Here is a 20,592-nt window from a genome sequence, read left to right as displayed (position 1 = left end):
AACTTTATTGCCTTAATAGCCAGTTATAGTCTTTCATTTTGAAATACTAGCTTATTTCCTATAACATTTAGAGCATCTTTGTGCCATAATTAAATATGTTAGCGTATCATGCAGTTAATAGTCCAATGATTTATAAATTTGGCAGTTCTAGAAGTCTTCTAATTAAAAAAATTTTTTTTCCTACTTCCTCAGGTACTTTGGTCAGGAAAGCCATACGGTTCATCTCGAAGTATCGTAAGGAAAATTGGTACTAACTTATCTCTGATCCAGTGTCCAAGAGTTCAGTTTCAGGTACTATATTTTATGTACTTAATATTTTAATATTAACATTTACAAGATGGTTTTAAAAATACTTTATTGATTTTTGAATCTTTTTTATATTGATGCCACTACCAATAAAGTAAGAGGAGTAACAAACCAAAGTCAAGTCTAATTTTAGTTCCTCTGTGATTCTTTTAAGATCTTTAAGACATTTATCATTCTTAAAAGTACTTATGTGAAGATTTAGAAGCATATGATAAACTAAGCAAGTGTTAATTCTCAGGTGACCTCACAGGCCTTTGGGTACTTAAGGTATCACCATTGTTTTTTTTTAATTTACATCTTTCTCTTTGGATAGCTATTTTACTCCTTTAGTTTGTTTTTAGGTGTCTCTGGACTCTATTTAAGTTTTCTCCATTATTGCTTTCAAACTCATCATTAAATATAAGATTCATTGCTTTAAAAGGTGATTGTCAAGACTAAAAGGTAATTGTAGTCTGAATGAAGTGAGAATCAACCAGAGAATTAAAGTACTTCTGAAGGCTCAAGTCGTTAGCATTCTTTTTTAGTACCAAGTCAGGAGCAACTCTACTCTTCTTGGAGACATTACTGTTTTCTTTTTTGTGCTTTTGTTCCTTATTATAGTTAGACATCATATGTCAGTTCTTTTTTAGTAATTCTCATGACAGTAATAGGACAACATATTTCAGTTTACCATTTAATAATATAAAGTTCAACAGAGCTATCTACCAGCTTTAATTAGTAGATTAACACATGGAGATGTGGAAAATGTACATTTTTTTAACTCATTATTTAGAAGCTCATGTGTCATTCATGTTTATATGGTAGGACATCAGACTCATAAATCACTCCTCCTGGTAGATGAAGGTGAAAATTTTTTCCTAAATAAGAGGTTGAAATTAGCTTTTTTAAAAAAGATTAAACAAGATTGTTCATTGCTGTGTTAATAATCTTGCTTGCAAATTGTGAGTCAGTATAGAAAACTGACAGATTGGAGCTTTCCAAGAAGTAATTTTTTTATCAAACTCCAGGCTTTTTTTTTAATGATCAAAATGAGATCTATGGTAGTAAGTCCCTCAAGTACAGTTTCTCAGAATTCAGTTCATTTAGACACAATTACTGTTTGCTTTACTTGCCAGTTTCCTTCAGATGACTGTTGTATTAATTAAGGATTATTAACATTTTCTGATTGCCCAATTCCATTAAAATTTTCTTTCTGGAGCTTTAGGCATAGCTCAGTGGTAGGGAGTTACATGAATGAAACTCTGGGTTTGATCCCTAGCACTAACAAAACAAATTTTTTTTTACCTTTTATTGAGTTTATTGGTACATTTTAGGTATACAGTACAGTTACATTCATTATTGGGATCTTGTACCTTTACATGACAGGTGGTCTCGGTTGTCATTTTTTCCCCTTGTCCCTGCCCTCCCTTTACCTCCTCCTCCCCTCCCCATTTACAAACACTTTAATTCCATTTTTTCATTTTCTCATATTTTTCTTTTCCCTTATTACCTTTCCCCTACCCTTCCCACTTTCCCTCCACCTTTAGCCCTTTTCTTCCCATTTCACAATGTCAGTTATCTCATAAGGATCTTATGACTATTACAGTTTATTCACACCAGAGAAACTAGTCGGTAAAAACAATCTTTATCTATTTAACCTTCTAGTTGCTAGAGAACTTATGTTCATGTAGCTGGAGACATGTAAAAGAACATGGATTTAGCTAATATTTTTTTTTGCAATTCAAATCTTCCTAAACAGTCAGTGGGCCAAAGTGCTACAGCTATGTATATTTACCTGGGAGGATTCTCTTTAAGTGTTATTTCAGTTGCTTAATGAACACCAACAAATATTAGATATAACACAATGTTATACTGGAAAAAAATTAGCAGTAGATGTAAAAAGCATATTAAAGACACTTACTGTTATGACTTGTATCTAGATGTCTCCCTAAAGCTTCATACAATCATAGGTGGGCTTTTCAGAGGTGGCTAGATCTAGAGTGTGTGATGCTGGGGTGAAGAATGTGATGCTGGGACTGACACATGGTGCAATGCTAGGATTAAGGCTGCCCTACCCAGGGTGTGAGTGCTACCTGGTGGGTAGCCTGGATAGATTATAAGGGACAGCAGAGGGTTGCTGCTTGTTGCAAGAGACCTGCTGCTGCTTCTTTGCTACTTTGCTGTCTTTTGCCTGCCATGAATTGTTTCTCCACTGTGATGCCCTTCTGTCATCCACCCTGCCTTGGAGCCAGCCAACTATGAATGGAAACATCTACAAACTGTGAGCTACATAAACTTTACCTCCTTTAACTTTAGGTGTCAGTTATCTTATTTCAGCGATGAGAAAAGTAACTAAGACAACCACTAAATATTGCAAGACTTGTGTATAAGATCATAGGTTTTATTGGCTTCCTCTGTACTTTATTAGAGGGTGATAGGAATGAGTTCACTACATTTCACTCAATACAGTATCTCCAGGCCTTTCATGTTTATTTTAATTGAAGAAAAATAACTTCCCCTAGACCTTTTATCACTTTTATATATATGTGCATTTCAGCTTTGGCTCACAACTATATACTTCTGCTATAAGCATTTGGTATATTTGGATATTGAGGTCCTCTTGGAGGTAGAACTGCAGATGAAGACAAATTAGAACAGGATCTTTTGTGTTCATGACACTAAAAGAAAATTGAGATAATAGAGAAACTTGTAAAGTAGTAAGCTCTGGGGACTGGGAGGAATGAGATGCAGCAGACTAGATGCATATTCACATTACTAGGCTCTTTTAAAAAAATACCTACACTGAGGCCTCATTTGCCAGGATGTGGTGGTACTAAGGTCCTCAAGCGTAATCACTCAGCCACTGAGCCACACTTTCAGCCCCAGGTTTTAGTCATATGACTTCTCTCACTTATGCAATAGCCCATTAAATACCATCTCATGTGGGAGCGTCTTTCTTGCTGACGGATCTGCACATAAGCCACTTATACTCTCCTTTTTTTTTTTTTTTAACAGTTTTATAGTATTTTCAAGGTACTATTCTGTTCTCAGGAATGATTAGGAAGAGCTTGAAGTTGAGTGGCACTCAAGGTTAAGTTGTATAAAATACTCATTTGCTGAATATTTGTTTGGATAAGTTTCTGAAATACATAAAATACAGAAGGAGAAGTACAAAAGCCTTTCTTTTATGACTTTTTTATATGTGTGTGTGTGTGTGTGTGTGTGTGTGTGTGTGTGTGTGTGCATTTTTGTAGACAGGGTTTTCTATGTAGTTTAGGCTGGGTTTGGGTTTACTGTGTAGCTCAAGCTGGCTTAGAACTTGTGATGATCCTCTTGCTTTAACCTTTAGAGTGCTGCAATTACAGGCATGTACCACCACACCCAGTTGTTTGCTTATTTATTTAAAAGTATTTTTTCCTCTTCAGACTACAGCTTACTTCTATTATATGCAAAATATTAGTATTTTGAAATTTTTCCATCTTAATCTAATTTTATGTGTTTTTGTTTGGATTTTTTTGGTGGCCATGGTTAGAATCTTAGGCTCTTAAATCTTTATTCCTGATATAATTTGTTTTCTTTGCTTGTCTACTTGTTCTCTACCTGAAGCTTTTTTTTTGACACAAGGTCTCGCTAAGTAGTTCAGAAAGGTCTTGAACTCACTATGTAGCCTAAATTGGCCTTGAACTCACAGCAGTCCTCCTGCCTCAGCTCCCACTTGTGCCACACCTGGCCCCAAAGCTATATTTTAGGGCATTTTTGTATACTTGATGTTCTTAGTACATTATTAAAATGTCATTTTTTTTTCTAGTATTGGGGATCAAACTCAGAACCTTGCGCTTGCCAGGCAGGTGTGGTGCCACTGAGCCACATCCATGACCCCTAGAGTGTCATTATGAATCTGTTTTATAAGTTAATAATATTAAGTAATAATCCCAGAATAAATCCACATGGTATTAGTTGTAATGTTTCTTAAAATTTTACTCATAATAGTACTTTAAAGATATTTTAAAGTTTTAATTACATGAGTATTATATGTTTGCATGGTGTATTTTGCATTTAAAGAAGAGGCCTTACTAAACTGTGACTTCAAAAAGCCTTACTTGACAATAATAGCATTATAACCTAAAAAGGTTATAAATAGGAGGGTGGGAGTGTGGCTCAGTGGTAGGAATGCCTACTATGTACAAGGTCCTGGGTTAAAATAAAAAGGTTTGAATAATTGAGACCTAGAATAACATTTATGACAGATATGCTAATGAATAAATTTCTTTGGCCTGTTACATTTTTTACCAGTTAAGTGAATTAAAATGAATTTCTTGTTTGTTTATTTAAACCTCTAACTTTAAGCAAGTATTATATTAATGACTTTATTTTAAACTTGCTGTTCACTGATTCTGAGGCATTATATGTATGATGCCACCTAAATTTAATACCGTTAAATTACCTTTCCATTTTTAAAGATAAATTTCAGGATATGCATGCTCTTTTTTTTTTTTTTGAGACAGAGTCTCACTTTGTAATTCAAGCTGGCCTCAACTCACTATGAGTGATCCTCCTGCCTCAGCCTTCTGAATGCTGGGATTACAGGTGTGCACTACCATGCCTAGTTTGCGTGCTTTTTCTTGTATTTATTTTAAAATACTGTTTCCTTCATCCATATGTTTAGTTTTAGGTTACTAAATTCTGTTCTACTATTCTTTGTTAGTTTTGTTCTTTAATACTATTAAAAATCAAGAGATTTAGGGAGTTAAAAATTTTTTAACACTATAACAACATACGTAACAATTATAACACCGATATGTCAGTCAGTGAAAAATATTCCTACACTGTAAAAATAGATGACTTGTTTGTTAACTTTGTACCCCCTGGTTTTAAAAATTAAATTTGTTCAGTAAAAAAAATGGTTTCTAGTGCTTAGAATCTTAAGTTTTGTTTTGTTTTATTTTGAACATTGTAGAATTAATAGAATATTTTAAAAGACTAATTTATAAATTAGGTGTGATGATGTGTACCTTTAATCCCAGCACTAGAATGGCTGAGACAGGAGGATCGCCATGAGTTTGAGGACAGCCTGGGCAATATAATAATATAGCGATTTCAAGGTCAGCCTGGATTACATAGCAAGACCTTGTTTCCAAAAAAAAAAAAAAAAAGACTAACTTGTAAAATGAAAAGTTAAATTACAATTTAAATATTGTCATATACTATTAGATAACAGGATATGACTGGTGATTCCTTTCATGAAGACCTTCAGTGGAGCTGGTAAAAAATTCTTAGGTGTTTATAACACCAAAGCTGATTTTTTTTTTTTAAGGTGAGTAAAAATGTTTTGGTGTCAGATAAAGGACTTCCCCTATTTATAATTTACAGCTTACTAGCCATGCGACAGAGTGGAATTCCAGCCACCCAGGAGAGGATGCAGTGGTGTCTTTTGCTGATGTTGCATGGGTAGCCACAGAAGGAGGAGAGTGCTCAACAAGACTCAGGTAAGTTTAGAAGGCTGTTAGAGCTGAACTGTGATATCTGCTATGTTAAGGATTTTGAATAATTTGCAGTGTTTCCTTTTAATAGCCTGATTTTGAGCTGTAATACTGATTTCTCTTTTAATCTCCTCTAGCACATTACACGCCCCTCATCAATAGTTTATTCAAATCCTTTCAAATAATGGAAGCATTTAACTCTTATACATTGTTTCCTTTGACTCACAACTCATCTTAACTCCCAACTTTTAGGAAACATTTTATAAGTTCTATTATGATCTAGTCTGATTCGTCTGCCCCAAGAAGACCATATTACTGTTTTTAACATATTACCATAGTCCTTTCTGTTCTCGCATATTAGAATATTAGAATTCTGAAGGGCTAGACGTTCTGTGATTCATAACAACTCAGGACACAATTATATTCATTAACTTATTAACTATTTACTTATAACTGACTTATTAATTCACATTAACTTATGAGTGTTAAAAATGAAAAGAAAAAAGTGATCAAAAAGGGGTTAGTTATTACAGTTCAGTGAAGTCTACTGAACAATTATAGAAGGCCATTGTAGGATGAGAGAGTTTCAGCAGGGTTTCTCAGGAGGGGATGCTACAGCTAAATTATGAGGGGTCAGTAGGAGTCAAGTGCATGGAAAAGCTGTGTTCCAGGAAGAATGAAGAACTTTTCTTTTTCTTTTTTTTCAGCTATGCTGGGGGACTGAATTCAGGGCTAAATCATAATTGCTTAGGCTGACCTTTAGTTTGCCTCAGCCTCCTTAGTTTCCTGCCTCAGCCTCCTGAGTAGCTGAGATTACAGCATGTGCCACCCTACCTGGCTAAGAAATTGTTTAGAAGTACAATCAAGACATAAGATGGAATGTTTGGGGCATATCAGATGTCTCAATGCATCTACATATTCCCAGAGAAGTTTGAGCTGTGGGAGATGAGGATGGAAAGTAGGTAGAGGTTTAGGTCAAACATATTACACTAAGAAATTCAGACCTTTTCCTGAAAGCAGTATAGGACCAGGGAAGTAATTTAAACACTACACTAACATGATCAGATTTGTATTTTAGTAAAATTAATCTGTAAATAGAATAAAGAATAGAAGGAAGACAAAACAGAACCAATAAATTTTGATAAATTACAAAACTAGCAGAAAGATCAAAGCCAAGAGAGACTAGAAGTATTGAAAGGACATAGAAATTCATGAGATAATAGAGATTAAGGAAAGAGGACCCTGGAATAACTCCCAGATTTTTATCTAGGATAATTATGGGCATAGTAGAGTAATAATAGGAGTATAGGAAAACAGATTTTGTGGGGGTTGTCAAAACTATAATATGTTTGAGTTTTGTGTGAGACATTTACATTAATCTAGAAAGTTTATTTGAATAGGTATTGGTAAGGAAGGCTTACACTCTGTAAAGATCAAATGACTGAAAAAGAGAATTCTCAAGGAACATGTGTAGAATATGAAGAACATGTATATTCTGAATGAAGCCAGCATTTAGAAGTTAAAGAAAAGTCCTGCATTTCTGCCTCCCAAGCCAATAGTCAATTAAGAGGGAGGAAGAGAGCTAGTACAGGGTGCTGTCATGGTACCAGAAGTAAGAGGGTTTTCATTGAAGGACTCTAAAGTGCTCGATATATATTGTAAAAATTTGTTGATATCTCTTGGATGTCAGTGTGTTATTTCAAATGGCTTATATTGATTCTTTCAGACTTGACTGTTAAACCCAAATAAGTGTGTGTGTGTGTGTGTGTGTGTGTGTGTGTGTTACAGAGCTCTGCTTTATAGTTTTGTAGTAAAGTCTTAGTATCAATGTCCCCCCAAAAATATTGTCAATAGCAAATACAGCCTGGGTAAGTTGAAAAGCTACCAAATATTAACTTTATTTTTTAGTTGGAAGATTATCACTGACTGTAGCATAATTTAATTTGAATGCTATTAGCTAAATAAATATGAAGTAATCCAAGAACAAAGGATGAATTTAATTTGAATGACAAGTAAAAGGGTGGACATAGCAGTAGGTAATCATAGACCAGGTAGTGCGGGATTAGCCGGTAAAAGTTGATTGGAGCACATGAATCTCATGAATAAGTTATATGACAAAATATTTCAAATAGGATATTGATATATTTAGTCATAGCATTGATATTTGTAAAGGTTTTTATCTTTGTTTATTCATGAACCTTTTAAATAAATTTCATCATCTGTTTCTTCCCAGTGTCAGTCTAATAAAAGAAACATTAATTGAAGCTTTGCAATCCAAATAAATTCCACAAATAATACATAATAATAAAGTAAATAAAGTTGGTATTTAATATATAGTCAAAAGCTAAGAGTCCCAGGATTCCTCCATTAAACAGTAAGTAAAATGAGGAATTAGCTCTCAAAAACAAAATACCAATATCCAGGTAAAGGAAAACTAAATAGAATTTAAAGTTGTTGAATGTCCTGACAGGATTAAGTTTAACCACACATAACAGAAGCTATAGAAATGGTAAGTTAAACAAGATAGAAATTTATTTTTGTCTCAGAGTAGTTTCTCTCTTAAAGAAATCCAAGGATAGGTCATCTGGAGCTGATAGTGGCTCTAAGATGTTAGCAAGGACCCAGCCAAGTTCTGTCCCATCCTTAATGTGGCCTTCCATATCAAGGTTAGCTTCTGGCCCTCATGCTAAAATGCCATCTGATAACTCTAGACTGTCAGTAGAAGGAGAAAGGAGATGAAAGTCTTTGCTGTAGTCCTCTCCCTTTAAGTGGGACACTAACATTCTGCTTAGAGTTTTGTTAGCCCAGCTTGGTCACAGTTCTGCACCAAACTGCAAGAGAAACAGGGAAATGTAGTCCTTTAGCTGGGCACAGTGCTGCCCTGTCTTCTTTGTGTCTACAGTTCTTGGAAGATGGGGATGGCAGTTTTTACTAAGAGGAAGGGGGATATGCTTGTTGAAGCAAGGAATTTGCAGTCTCTGTCCCAACATATGTTGTGTATACTGGTGAAAGTCTTGACTAGCATCTTGTCCATATTGGCCTTTTTCTGTTGCCCTTTAGCAGGACCAGTTATGGACAGATTCTTCATTTGGAAACCAGGACCCCTGAAACTGAGCAGAATTTGATGAGGAATATGTTTGATCATTTACTTGCAAAAAAAAAAAGCTTTCAGAGAAATCTGACTTCAAAAACAGTTGGGCACAATTTATTACTCTTGATTTCTCAACAGTAAGAAAGAGGAGGAAGTCAGTTAGGCGTCAAGACACTTCATCCTTCTGTTCCTTTTCAGTCTTGTCTGCCATAAGGGCGGTTGTGGTTAAATGGTTTACTATTAGCAGTTGAAGAAAGTAATGCTAAATTTATATGGTTAAAGACTTTGGCCAGAAATGGGCGAATTTCTTCTTTATATTGCATCCTTACCTCAGAGAACTTTAAATTTTTGAAGTAGGGCTAAATAATACTTCTCTGTCTTCCATAGAAGGACAGTGATGTTGATAGCCTGAAAGAAAATCTCAACTCCAGTACTGGATACTGTACACACTGACTGTGTGATATTGACCCTCAGCTGTAAAACAGTAGTATGTGCCTCATGGCGATTAGATTACATATGGAAATGGACAGGAACACCTTAGCCTCCTATCTGACAGCAGAGGTAATTCAGCGTTGGTCCTAGTCCTCTTACAGTAATTTTCAAACATAGGAGACTTTTCCCAAATGAAGTCATGCTAGGGCCTTGGCTTACTACTCCTGAGATAGTCTTGGCTAGAGCTCGGAACTGTTAAGTATAATTGTTTCCTGTACTCACGTGAAGAATTCTGGTATTATAGAGCTCAGTGACTTTCATGTCAATGGAGAATTCAGGGAACAGTTTTCTGAGTCGATAGATTTTTTGCAGGGTGGGTATAATAAGGAAGAAGTGAGATGAAGACTTTTTTGGTTGGTCATTCATTCATTCTTTCATTCATTCATAGTATTGGTGATTGAACTCAGGGCCTTTGCACTGATAGACATCCCCAGCCCATTTTATTTTATTTTTAGGCAGAATCTCACTAAGTTGCCCAAGATGGGCTCAAACTTGGGTTTGTCTTTCCTCAGCCTCCCAGAGTGGTGGGATTACAGGTGTGTACCACCATGCCTGGCTGAGGACTGTATTTATTTATTTTGGTTTTCTGAGACACAGTCTTCTTGAATTCATTCACTCTGTATCTCAGGCTGGCCTTGAACTCACAGCAATCCTCTTGCCTCAGTTTTCTAAGTGCTGGGATGAGAGGTGTGCTGTTGTACAGCCCAGTAGGACTGTTCTTTTTTTTTTTTTCAAGGGTTATTTTTTAAAGGGAAAGAACTTAAGATAGAAAAGGGCCTTAGAGATGCTGGCTAGGAAAATTTAATTGTAGAAAATAGGAGGAAATGGGAAAATATATACTTTAACAGTTGAAAGGAAATCTGAATTTTATTTTCAACCCTAGAAGATTTCCATTTGGAACTTTTTGCTGTAGATTTTAAAAAATAGCTTTGTATATTCATATTAAAGTAAGACCATCTATGGTGTTACTGCATAGCTCAATTGTAATGATTCTTTTGTATCTATCTGGTTTTGGCCCTGTATTTGACTTACATTGTCACTGAATGTCTTGCAATCTGATGTGTTCTGTACATGGGAAACACTGACACTGATTAATATGCAGAAGCCAAAACCATGGAATGGATCTGATTTTGTGGTCAGATATAGTGCACCGTTTTGAATAACATTTAAAAATGTTTTAGTCCATGCACAGACAAAACATAAATTAGCAAACCCTTTGCTGGAATACCAGAACCTGTTTGCCTCTTGATAGTGTTGGTTTGTAGGTAATCCTATAAAGATTAGGATTAAGCTTGGTGGTGGTAAAACCCCAGGTATGGTATGTAGTTAATACAGTTGACACATGCATTGCTGTTTTTAACACTTATTAGAGGAGATTTATCTATGATCTACCTAAAAAGTGCTTTGTGGACTTACACTTTGTTAATGGGTAGTGATTTCTCATACTGCGTGACAAAGCCCGTGAAAGGCACCCTTGTATCTTCTTGCAGGACAGAGGTCAGGTCCAATCTACTCCTTCAGGATGATGACCTTTTTTTTGAGAAGACTCCAACCAGGCATATTTCCTTACCAACCTTGTCCCAAGAAGAGCCTCCACCGAAGGCTGCAGCACTGGCAAACGAGGAAGCACTGCAGAAGATCTGTGCACTTGAAAATGAACTTGCTGCTCTCAGAGCTCAGATTGCTAAAATTGTGACCCTGCAAGAGCAACAAAATCTCACTGCAGGTCTGTAAGTCCTATATTTGTTTTAATTAGAAACTGAAAATTAGAGAATGCCACTTAATTCATGATTTATTAGTAAGTAATAGCTCTTGTGATTTGAAATTCCAATGTCATCCTCTTCCTTGTCTAGTGCAAAATTTGGTCAAAATTAGGTGGGTTTTGTGTTTTGAATAATCCTGATGCTATCAGAGAGGAAATCTCTTTGGAAAATATTAAAATTATGCCATCGAATTGCTACCGTTGTGAATGTTTTCCTTCTGAGAAACTTAGCTGTCCGTAATAGTAACATCACTTTGGTTAGATATGAGGTCATTCCATGGGTTTCATGCCTGAGATCATGGGAAGACTTGGCCTACATTCAATTAGTTTACTACCTGCGTGTCCTGAAGTAAGCATTTGACCTTCATTTCACTTTTCTGCTCTAAAATGGGTATAATACCATCTGTGTTATTGAGTTGCTGTGTGAGTATGTGGATAAAATATATAAAATGTCCTTCATACCTGGAAGCTACTTCATGGTTGTGCCTTGTCTTCTTGTAGAGAGTAAAAACTAAATTTAGGTCTTCTGACACTTGGTCTGATACTGTTACTTTAATTAGGGTGGTATCGTTTCTTCTTTGGGGAAGAAACCATAGCCTTGAAATCCTAGCCAGCTGACCTGTTGGCAGATAGTAGTTGTTTTTCCTGTTGTTCCCAAGTCCTGGCTAGACTCAGTCTTAATTAGCTCTGTCAGAAGGATGAGGTTGATTAATTACCCTGTCTCTGAGTCAGTCTGCTTATACCATCTTGAAGGCATTCTGGGCACTGGGTGCTAGAGGGGTAAGGGTTGTTCCTTCCGTAAACTGGATGAATCTTAAAATATGAGTCTTGTTTTTTCTTCTCATTAAATTGCTGTTTTCCTTCACTTCATCTCTGTCTTCTGGCAGAGTAGGAAAAGTATTATAAATAGATATTTCGGAGTTTATGTTTAGGTGATCTTTTTGTAGTTTGAGTCTTTTGAGTAAAACTATTGCACTGTGCTATTTCCTTTCTGCCTTTATCAGTACTGTTCACCTAATAAATAACTCTCCAACTTCCAGTCACACAGGCAGATGAGTTTTAGGTCCTTTTTCAGTAATATTTGAACTCTTAATTACTTCTTGTTTTGAAAATTAACTATCACACTCTTTTTTTTCCTTCCAAAAGTTTAATAGTAAATCTAAAGCTCTTCTATACATATTCTAGTGTATGCAAGCTTTTAATGCTTAAAAAGCCTTAAATGAACATATACTTTAAATGAACCACAGATTAAGTAGTTTTTTCTGATAGTTATAATAGTACTAAATTGTCTAACTATGAATTGAATATAGAGATGTTTATATAACTGCTTTATATTTCTGCTAAAAGTGATCACGTACTGTGTCATAATCAGACTGGAGCATTTGAAATCACAAAAACACTCCTGTTAAATTAAATGGGACTTTTCTATCTGGAGAGTTTTGATAGCATGATACAATAACTCAGATTTAGGCATTCTCAAAAAGTAACTGAAAACTGCTTTTCTTCTTACATAACTGAGATTCTTTTTAGGAATTTGTTTTTAAGACTATGAAAGTCTTCAACATTGTTTGCTTTTAAAAATTGTAATGTTCTTGCTTATTAACAGTGGACTGTTTATTTTTCCTTATTTCTTCTGTAGGTGACTTAGATTCTACCACATCTGCTACTACAGCACCACCTCCCCCACCTCCACCTCCACCACCACCGCCCCTTCCAGTGGGGCTCCACCAAAGTGTATCTGCTATTGATATGATTAAAGAACGTAGAAAGCAAAAAGCCAACTCTGGAAAAACTTTGGCTAAGAACAACCCAGAGAAACCTGACATGCCAAATATGCTAGAGATCCTTAAAGATATGAACAGTGTAAAGCTTCGGTCAGTCAAGAGGTTAGCGTGTATTAATCTTTTTTCTTGCTTCCCCATTTGTTTATATCTTATAAAACCAAACTACGAGGCTCTTTGATAAATGTTTTGTCTTTTCAGTACTGGGGATTAAACTCAGGACCTTGTGCTTGTGAGGCAGGTGTGGCACCACTGAGCTAAATCCTCGGCCCTTGATAAATGTTTTAGAACATGACTGCTATGACTAATTTTTAATTGAACCCAAGACCTTATGCATACTAGGCGAGCATTGTACCACTGAGCTACATCCCTATCCTAGCAGTTAAAAAAAAAAAAAAAAGATTGGCCCTGCAATATTGGCCTTGTTTCTACTGTGCCCAGAAGCTAAGATAGTAGTAAAGACAGGAACAAAACAAACAATCCAGGCAATTTTTTATTTTTCCCATTTAAGTCATGTAAAATCTATATTATGACTTCTCAGTAGTTCATTCATTAAAGGTGTTTTATGTACCCAAGTTTGGGTAGTCACTGGACACACATGGAAGATGGAATCCTAATGGCCCTGAAGGAGAGCACAGACAATGTCCTGTGGGTGTAGGCTAAGTGGCCTTTTTATCAGACTCATGTGCTCTTTTGTTGAGGCTTACATCTAGGTTTCTGTCTCACTACTAGCACTGTTTGTCATTGTTGTTATTGACTATGATGCTAGAGATGCTCTGTCCACCAGGTAAAGAGAATACTTCTCTGAGGGATGGTTACCCATCCTCTTGTCTTTTGTTCACGTTTCTAAGGTCAGAGCAAGACATAAAGCCCAAGCCAGTGGATACTACTGACCCTGCTGCTCTCATAGCTGAGGCTCTGAAAAAGAAGTTTGCTTATCGGTATCGAAGCAGTAGCCACAGTGAAGTTGAAAAAGGAGTTCCAAAGTCTGAATCAGAGACCACCTCAGAGACAGCTTTGGTGCGTATTAGCTGAAATTCTTTCCTGTTATGTAGCAGTGCACCCAATGGATGAGCCCCTACATTTTCAAGTTATTCAGCTATATCCTCTGCAAGATTCAGTGGGATGTGATGCATGATTTAGTCCCTACCTACAAGTAGATTGCAGTTATCTAGGAAAAGGATGACATTTTTGCTTAGCATTTGTATCTTTATTTTTATCACTATAAAAGTAATAATAGCTGATCGAGAATTTAAACTAAAGGACCTAAAGTAGAATGTTTTAACTTTGGATCTCACTCTTAGCAATCTCCACTGAGAAGTTTTCTATTCAGGGTTATATTTGATTTAAGCATAATGAATTGAAAATCGGGATAATAGGGTTGTTATCTTAGAACAGTGTATATATGATGATATGGAAACTCAAAACAAGATCATTTTATTTGGGCTGGGTGTGGTGGTGCACACCTGTAATCCTTGAGAGGCTGATATATGAGATTTGCTGTGAATTACAGGCAGCCTGAACTACATAACAAGACCCTGTTTCAAAGAACCAAAAAAAAAAGTCATTTTCTTTGGGCGCCCTGTAAGTGCCTTCTGAAGAGGATGAGAGCTGAGCTGAGATATGGGCGTTAAAGATGTGCATTAAATCATGGGTGGAGATTGAACACATTGCATAGGGGCTCTGAGATGGTAATTTTTACACTCCCTTTATGTTAACTTTCACAGGGATCTATTACAGTTATCTGTTTCAGAGAGGTAGACATTAAATTGTGGTGCCCTTGGAACACTGAAGAATTGCAAGGGAAACTTTGTACTTCTTCCTTTACTAAGAAAATTAGACTGAAATAGGTTGTTGCTGAGATGATTATTATTTTCTTTTCTAGGAATAAATTTGTTTACCTCATTTCCTTTCATTCTTTTGATAGGTCTTGTGTTTATAATAACCTGTCTGTTCAAAAAAGATTTTAATATTACTGAGGGCTTGTTTTTTTTTTTTTTTTTTTAATGCAGAACATATCTAACTCTGTGATGTTTTTTGGAGTGTGGTGTATCATTACTGTTATAAGAACCAGTATCTATCTTTATACCTTTATTTGTTTCTTTTCCAGTTTGGGCCACATATGTTGAAATCTACAGGAAAAATGAAGGCTCTAATTGAAAATGTTTCAAACTCCTAATAGACAGTGAACTGAGAAAGGCTATCCTGGTTCAGCTATTGTTTTGTGAGGGCTGAGTTTGGCTAGTAAAAATCAACACTATGTAGTAAATACCTTTAATATTCATTGGTTTCCTTTTTAACCTAATTAGAAGATTAAGCAGTACTGAAAGCACTATAAGTTTGGTTCTGATAATGTTTTTGATGTGTTTAGATTTCCAGTCTTGAAAGCAATTGTAAGACTTCAGAACACAGAAAAGACCCTTTTATTGTTACACATTTTTAATTCTTAACACTAATTTATCTGTCAAATGTTTTATATGCATATATCTGGATATAAAACAGTTCATGTAAAAATTAATGATGGCAGATGAGGGTACTATTATCTTCATTTATTTTCAAGAATCACTTACTGTTCAGTGATGGAACAGCTGGTATACCCTAAGTTGTTGAAGTGAAATATTTGAGATTGGAATCTTCTTGCCTTGAATAGAACTTAACATATTGGATTTCCTCCCATGTTTTGGAGATGGGTTTGCATAGGAACTGGATGATGTTCACTGCTGAGATTCTATAGTGCTTTCCGTTAGAACCAAGTTAAGGACAAAGAAGGCTGGCTTGCACATTGTTGCCATCCAGTGCTGAGGAAGCAAGTGTAGTTTCCAAGTAGTGACAAATCAAAGTATTGAATTAAATTAGTTTTTAGGTAAAAAACTTCTTTCAGTTTAATAAATAGTATCATAAAGATGACTTATTGCTGAGTTAATGCTATTTCTGGAAATGTCAGCATAATGGAATTAAAATTTTTTAAATATTGGTCAAAATATTAGTGTTATTTATCAAACAGGCAAATGACTTTCCTATAATATTATTATTGGTCACAGTGCTGTTCCAAGAATGATATTATGCACAAACTTTAGGTGCTATTATAAAGCAGAATCTGGGTGTGGTGGCACATACCTATAATCCCAGCACTTGGCAAGCTGAGGCAGGAGAGCTGCCATAAGTTCAAGATCATCTTGGGCTATAAAGTAAGTTCAAACCCAGGCCAGCTTGAATGACGACGTAACAACACCCCGTCTCAAAGAAAAAAAAAATGAAAAGTTAAAAAAAGCAGAGAACTGGAGCCTGAGCAGTTTAGTGAGAGCTTATCTCAAAATGAGAACTGCCTTTTGCCTAGGGCTTATAAGGAGTTACTATAAGTGACCATTTTATACATTCTCATGACTTCCTCTTTCTGACAAACTCAGCAATAGTTAATGTCAGAATTTCCTACCATAAGTAAATATTTGGATTTGTTATTTAAATCTATGGAAAACTTGTACTTACTGGGAGGATTAAGAGATGGGAAGAGTAGATTGACATTTTAAGTTATTGAAATGTTTTTTAAATAGTAACAAAAATTTTTGAGGTAATTTACATGGTTTGGTTATTTAGCCTAAATTTGAACTGTGGAATATTGGTGTATATTGTTTCTAATTATTTTTTTAATGGTTTAAAAATTCTGCCTTTAAGAAATTAAAAAAATTTGCCTGACATATATTTTGACCTCTTAAGAAATTTATATTTCTATTGGTATTAAATTCTGGCTATGTTCCAATATAATGAAGTAACTTTTAAAATAAAGCAAACTGTTTTATTCTCCATGGACAACACCGCCTATGTATTTTTTTTAAAAAATAGAAAATACTTTTATAATGCATATGTTGATTCTTTCAAGTGGAAATGGATTCCTTAAAATGAGTTCTATCACTTCTCATTCACTCTCTCTTAAGTAGATCTCAGCATAAACATAGGAGGCATCTGAGTTTCCAGAATTCTGAAACCCAGAACCCATTTTGGGATTGGTTTTATCTGCTTTATCATTTCTCATGTCCACCTGGTTCATTTTTTTTAAATAGATTTTATTTTATCCCATTTCCCCCAAGCCCCTCCTCCACTCTCTATGCACAAAAGCTTTGTTTCCATTTTTTCCTTCTATTTCACTTTCTTCCTTGTCCCTTCCTTCCCCCTCCCTCTCCTCCCTTGTTCCCCTTTGCATTTAAACACTTTCTTTTCATTCCCAATGTCCACTACACATCTCAGTCCTTATTTCCATTTTTGTTTTTTCACACCAGAGAAACAATGAAGTTTTAAAGTATGTGTATCTGATTTATTTCACTTAAGAGTAGGGTCTCAAGGTCCATCTATTTAGCTATAAATGTCTGAAGCTCATCCTTTATGGCAGATATATATAATATATGTATATACATACATATATACATACACATACAAAAACTTCTTTATCCCCTCGTCTGTTGATGGACACTTGTGCTATTTCCAAGATATAGCTGTTACAAACTGCTACTATAAACATGGATATGCATGTTGCTGTGGTATTGTCTTTTAATTCTTTTGGGAAGATACCAAGAAGAGGTATGGCTGGGTCAAATGGAACCTTTAGTTTTAGTTTCTTGACCACCTCGTGCATTTTGTAGCGCTCTCACCCAACATAGTACTCTACATTTTATAGCTAAGTATGCTACATTTTGTCTACTATAACTTCTGTCTAGTGCAGTTACTCTCATTTCACAGAGACAGGGATAATATGAATCAGAGAGTACTGGATTGGAGCATTATGTGATCCTGGCCAAGTCATATCCTCTCCTTAAAAAGGTAATAATAGAGGATTAAATGAAATAATTCTGGACACATTCTATGAGCATTAAAGTGCTAATAAGTTGTTATTGTTGCATTTTATATAAAGTAAATTTTCAGTAGAATCTTCTCGTAAGACACGTTTCTAGCACCTGTAAAGGTGTCACCTTATGCTTTCACTTTCACTAGACTGATGTTGACAGGCAAGACTTAGCATCTTTAATTCCGGTTGTCTCAATGACTTGGCCCTTCTGCATAACACGTATTTTCTTACTATGTTAAGAATTCTTCTGAGTCTGTGTCTTGGTGGTACAAAGGAAGATAAACGGTAATAACTACCAGAAATACTCTTTGGAAAAGCTATTGTTCTGGTAATGTCTCCAAGAATAGAAGTTCTGTGTGTGTGTATGTGATACACTGACAGAAGTTTAAATTTTTAGCTTACAAATTCAGCTCTGGAATTGCTGGGCGGAATGACACTGGGTCTCATGATAGGCTGTTGCAGTAGTTCTCATGAGCCTTCATCCATTCCTAGGACCCATCCCTGTGTCCTCTTTCCTTTTGTAGATTGATCAAACTTCTAAGATACTTTCTTGAACTTATGCCTTAGTAAGATTCATCATAGACTTTCCTTGGAAACCCTATAAGCAGGCTAAGCTCATCAGTCTTGATGCTAGGCCTTGAGAACAGATGGGAGAATAAAAACATGACCAAATAAGAACCCAGAAATATTAATACTTTTCCTCTGAGACTGTTGACCTTGGTTCACATTATAAGGGCTTTAATGTTCCTATCGTTTTACCTTCTCAACTTTTCTCATTGGTAGATTCTCCAGAGCCCCTAAGAAGCTCGGCTGTTTTTTCATAGGGTTAAAAGTAGTAGGAAGAAAAGAACAGTAGAACATGAGAGTAATTCTCAGGAGGGTAAATTTTAAGGTAAACAGATAGTTGTCTTAGGGCATCCCTTAATTGCTTTCTTCACAGATGGAAAAGGTTGTGGAGGAAGGACAGGCTCTTCACAATAGGATTTTTATCGAACCTTTAACAAGACTGTTAATGTTGCCTAATGGTCATTGCTCCTCATTGGCCAGACATGCTTTTCTTCTTTCAGTACCAGGAATCAAACTCAGGACCTTGCAAGCACAGCACTGTTTAGATACATTCCTGTCCCCAGCCATGCTTTTTATCAAAGAGTGAAGAAAATGTACTTCTAGATACAGTGCAAAGGATGAGAGCTAGGTACAGTTGGGAAATCATTGTGAAATAAGTAACAACAGGGATACAGCAGAACATGATGCTGATCTCGGGAGTCAAGTTACCCAGATAGTCCTTGTCTTGGCCTACCCTGCTGCCAAGGGGAACACTGGTAATGAAGACTGTGCAGCACCCTTGTCCACAGCCTCAGCAAGCTGTTTCAATTAGATTTTCCAGGAATCTGAATAAGGTAACCTGAAGAGAGTGACGCATTTAGTACCAGGAGCTCAGATATGGATGTCATGAGGTACAACTGAACCCATGAATTTATAGATATTATGAGGAAATGAGAGCACTCATAGTAGCCATTGACTTCGCACTTTGTCAATACATACTTTTATTTTAAGAGGTAGGCATTTTGCAGGTTAGAAAGCCACTCAAAAATGGGATAGCTTGTTGAAAGACTCAAACCCAGGTCTGTCAAGCTTTAGAGATGATGCTTCTTAAAAACCACATTATAGTATAGTGTTTAGGCAGAAACTGCAAGGTAGAGAAGAGATGGAAGAAGGATAGGAGCCAAGAGTGGAAGAAAACAGCTGAAACTAGAAGTTCCTCACAATGTCTGGATCCCAGGTTCTACATCCTGAGGCTGACCTCAAAAGAGTGGTCTCTATTATCATGCACATAAATCTTCACCACACAGCCCTGCAGTTACCTAAAATAATCAGAACAAATCTCTGTCCCCTATAATGGAAAAACCTAACTTCTGTCTTCTGATGATTTTTAGAAATTCAAAAGCTGTTTTCTTCTAAGCATGGTGGTGCGTGCTTATGAAACCTCATCTCTCAGGAGGCTGAGGCAGGAGGATCACCAAGTTTGAGGCCAGCCCGGGCTTCATAGACCTTGTCTCAAAAAAATAAGCTGTTTGTTTTCTATACATTTTCATCTTTTTTTTTTTTTTTTTTTTTTTTTTTTTTTTTAAAATTTTTTTTTTTTTTTTTTTTTTTTTTTGTGGTGGTAGTGGAGCTATGGAACAAACCAAGGGTCTCCGGGATGCTAGGCAGTCACTTAAACCACATATACAGCCCTCCACCTAGGAAGTTAAGCATGGTTTTTAAATGTTGTATAACACCCTCCCATGTTCCTGTGTTGAAACCAAACCTCTAATAGAATGGTATTAGGAGTAGGGCCTTTGGGAGGTAGGTAGGACTGATGTTGGAGACTCCATGATGGAACTGTTTTTATAAGAAGAGCTAATCCTCTCCCACCACCCACATGAAGATACAACTTGGACTTTGCAAAATCTGTGTGCAACTTGGGAAGGTCTTCACCAGATCACAACATTCTGGCAACCCAATCAACTTTCAAGCCTCCAGAGCTGTGAAAAAGAAGTCTTTTGTTTTTAACTCATCTCTATGAGTGATTTAGTTACAGCAACCTGAGCAAACTTAAGATAATCTTCTTTATTGCCTTCAATATGTGTATAGTTTTTACAAATTTCAGCTAAGATAAAGAACATGTTAGGAACAGCCTTTTATCTTTTGTAGGACACAGCTCAGTAATGTAGAAATACTTCAAGCTTAAATTTTGAAAACTCATGCACAGCTTTAAGATAAGTGCAAGATGGAATTTCTTAACAAAGACTATTGATGAGATTAGAGGGGGGCCGAGATAGACTACGTCACTTTTTCAGGCTTAAATAACAGCCAATAAA

The 20,592-nt window shown here is 35.9% G+C and overlaps 1 protein-coding gene across 4 annotated transcripts in view; it reads left to right on the top strand.

The window, feature by feature from the left end:
• The window catches only part of Mtfr1 (mitochondrial fission regulator 1), a 55,893-nt gene that overhangs the window by 26,700 nt on the left and 8,601 nt on the right, over positions 1 to 20,592 (top strand). For 3 of the 4 annotated variants that reach the window (XM_010611435.3, XM_019205625.2, XM_010611438.3), the window contains 5 exons: positions 193 to 291; positions 5,656 to 5,771; positions 10,839 to 11,074; positions 12,750 to 12,996; positions 13,743 to 13,911. In XM_010611435.3, the coding sequence (XP_010609737.1) occupies positions 193 to 291; positions 5,656 to 5,771; positions 10,839 to 11,074; positions 12,750 to 12,996; positions 13,743 to 13,911 (867 nt within the window). Of the gene's footprint in view, positions 1 to 192; positions 292 to 5,655; positions 5,772 to 10,838; positions 11,075 to 12,749; positions 12,997 to 13,742; positions 13,912 to 15,001; positions 16,080 to 20,592 lie in introns of those variants that run through there. The other variant, XM_010611437.3, reaches the window with a different exon arrangement.

Source organism: Fukomys damarensis, unplaced genomic scaffold (assembly GCF_012274545.1).
Source record: "Fukomys damarensis isolate Sample0158 unplaced genomic scaffold, DMR_v1.0_HiC HiC_scaffold_5, whole genome shotgun sequence".
In the NCBI taxonomy this organism is placed as follows: Eukaryota; Metazoa; Chordata; class Mammalia; order Rodentia; family Bathyergidae; genus Fukomys; species Fukomys damarensis.
Note: the sequence above shows the minus strand (reverse complement) of the source record. Positions and strands in the feature narration are given on the sequence as shown.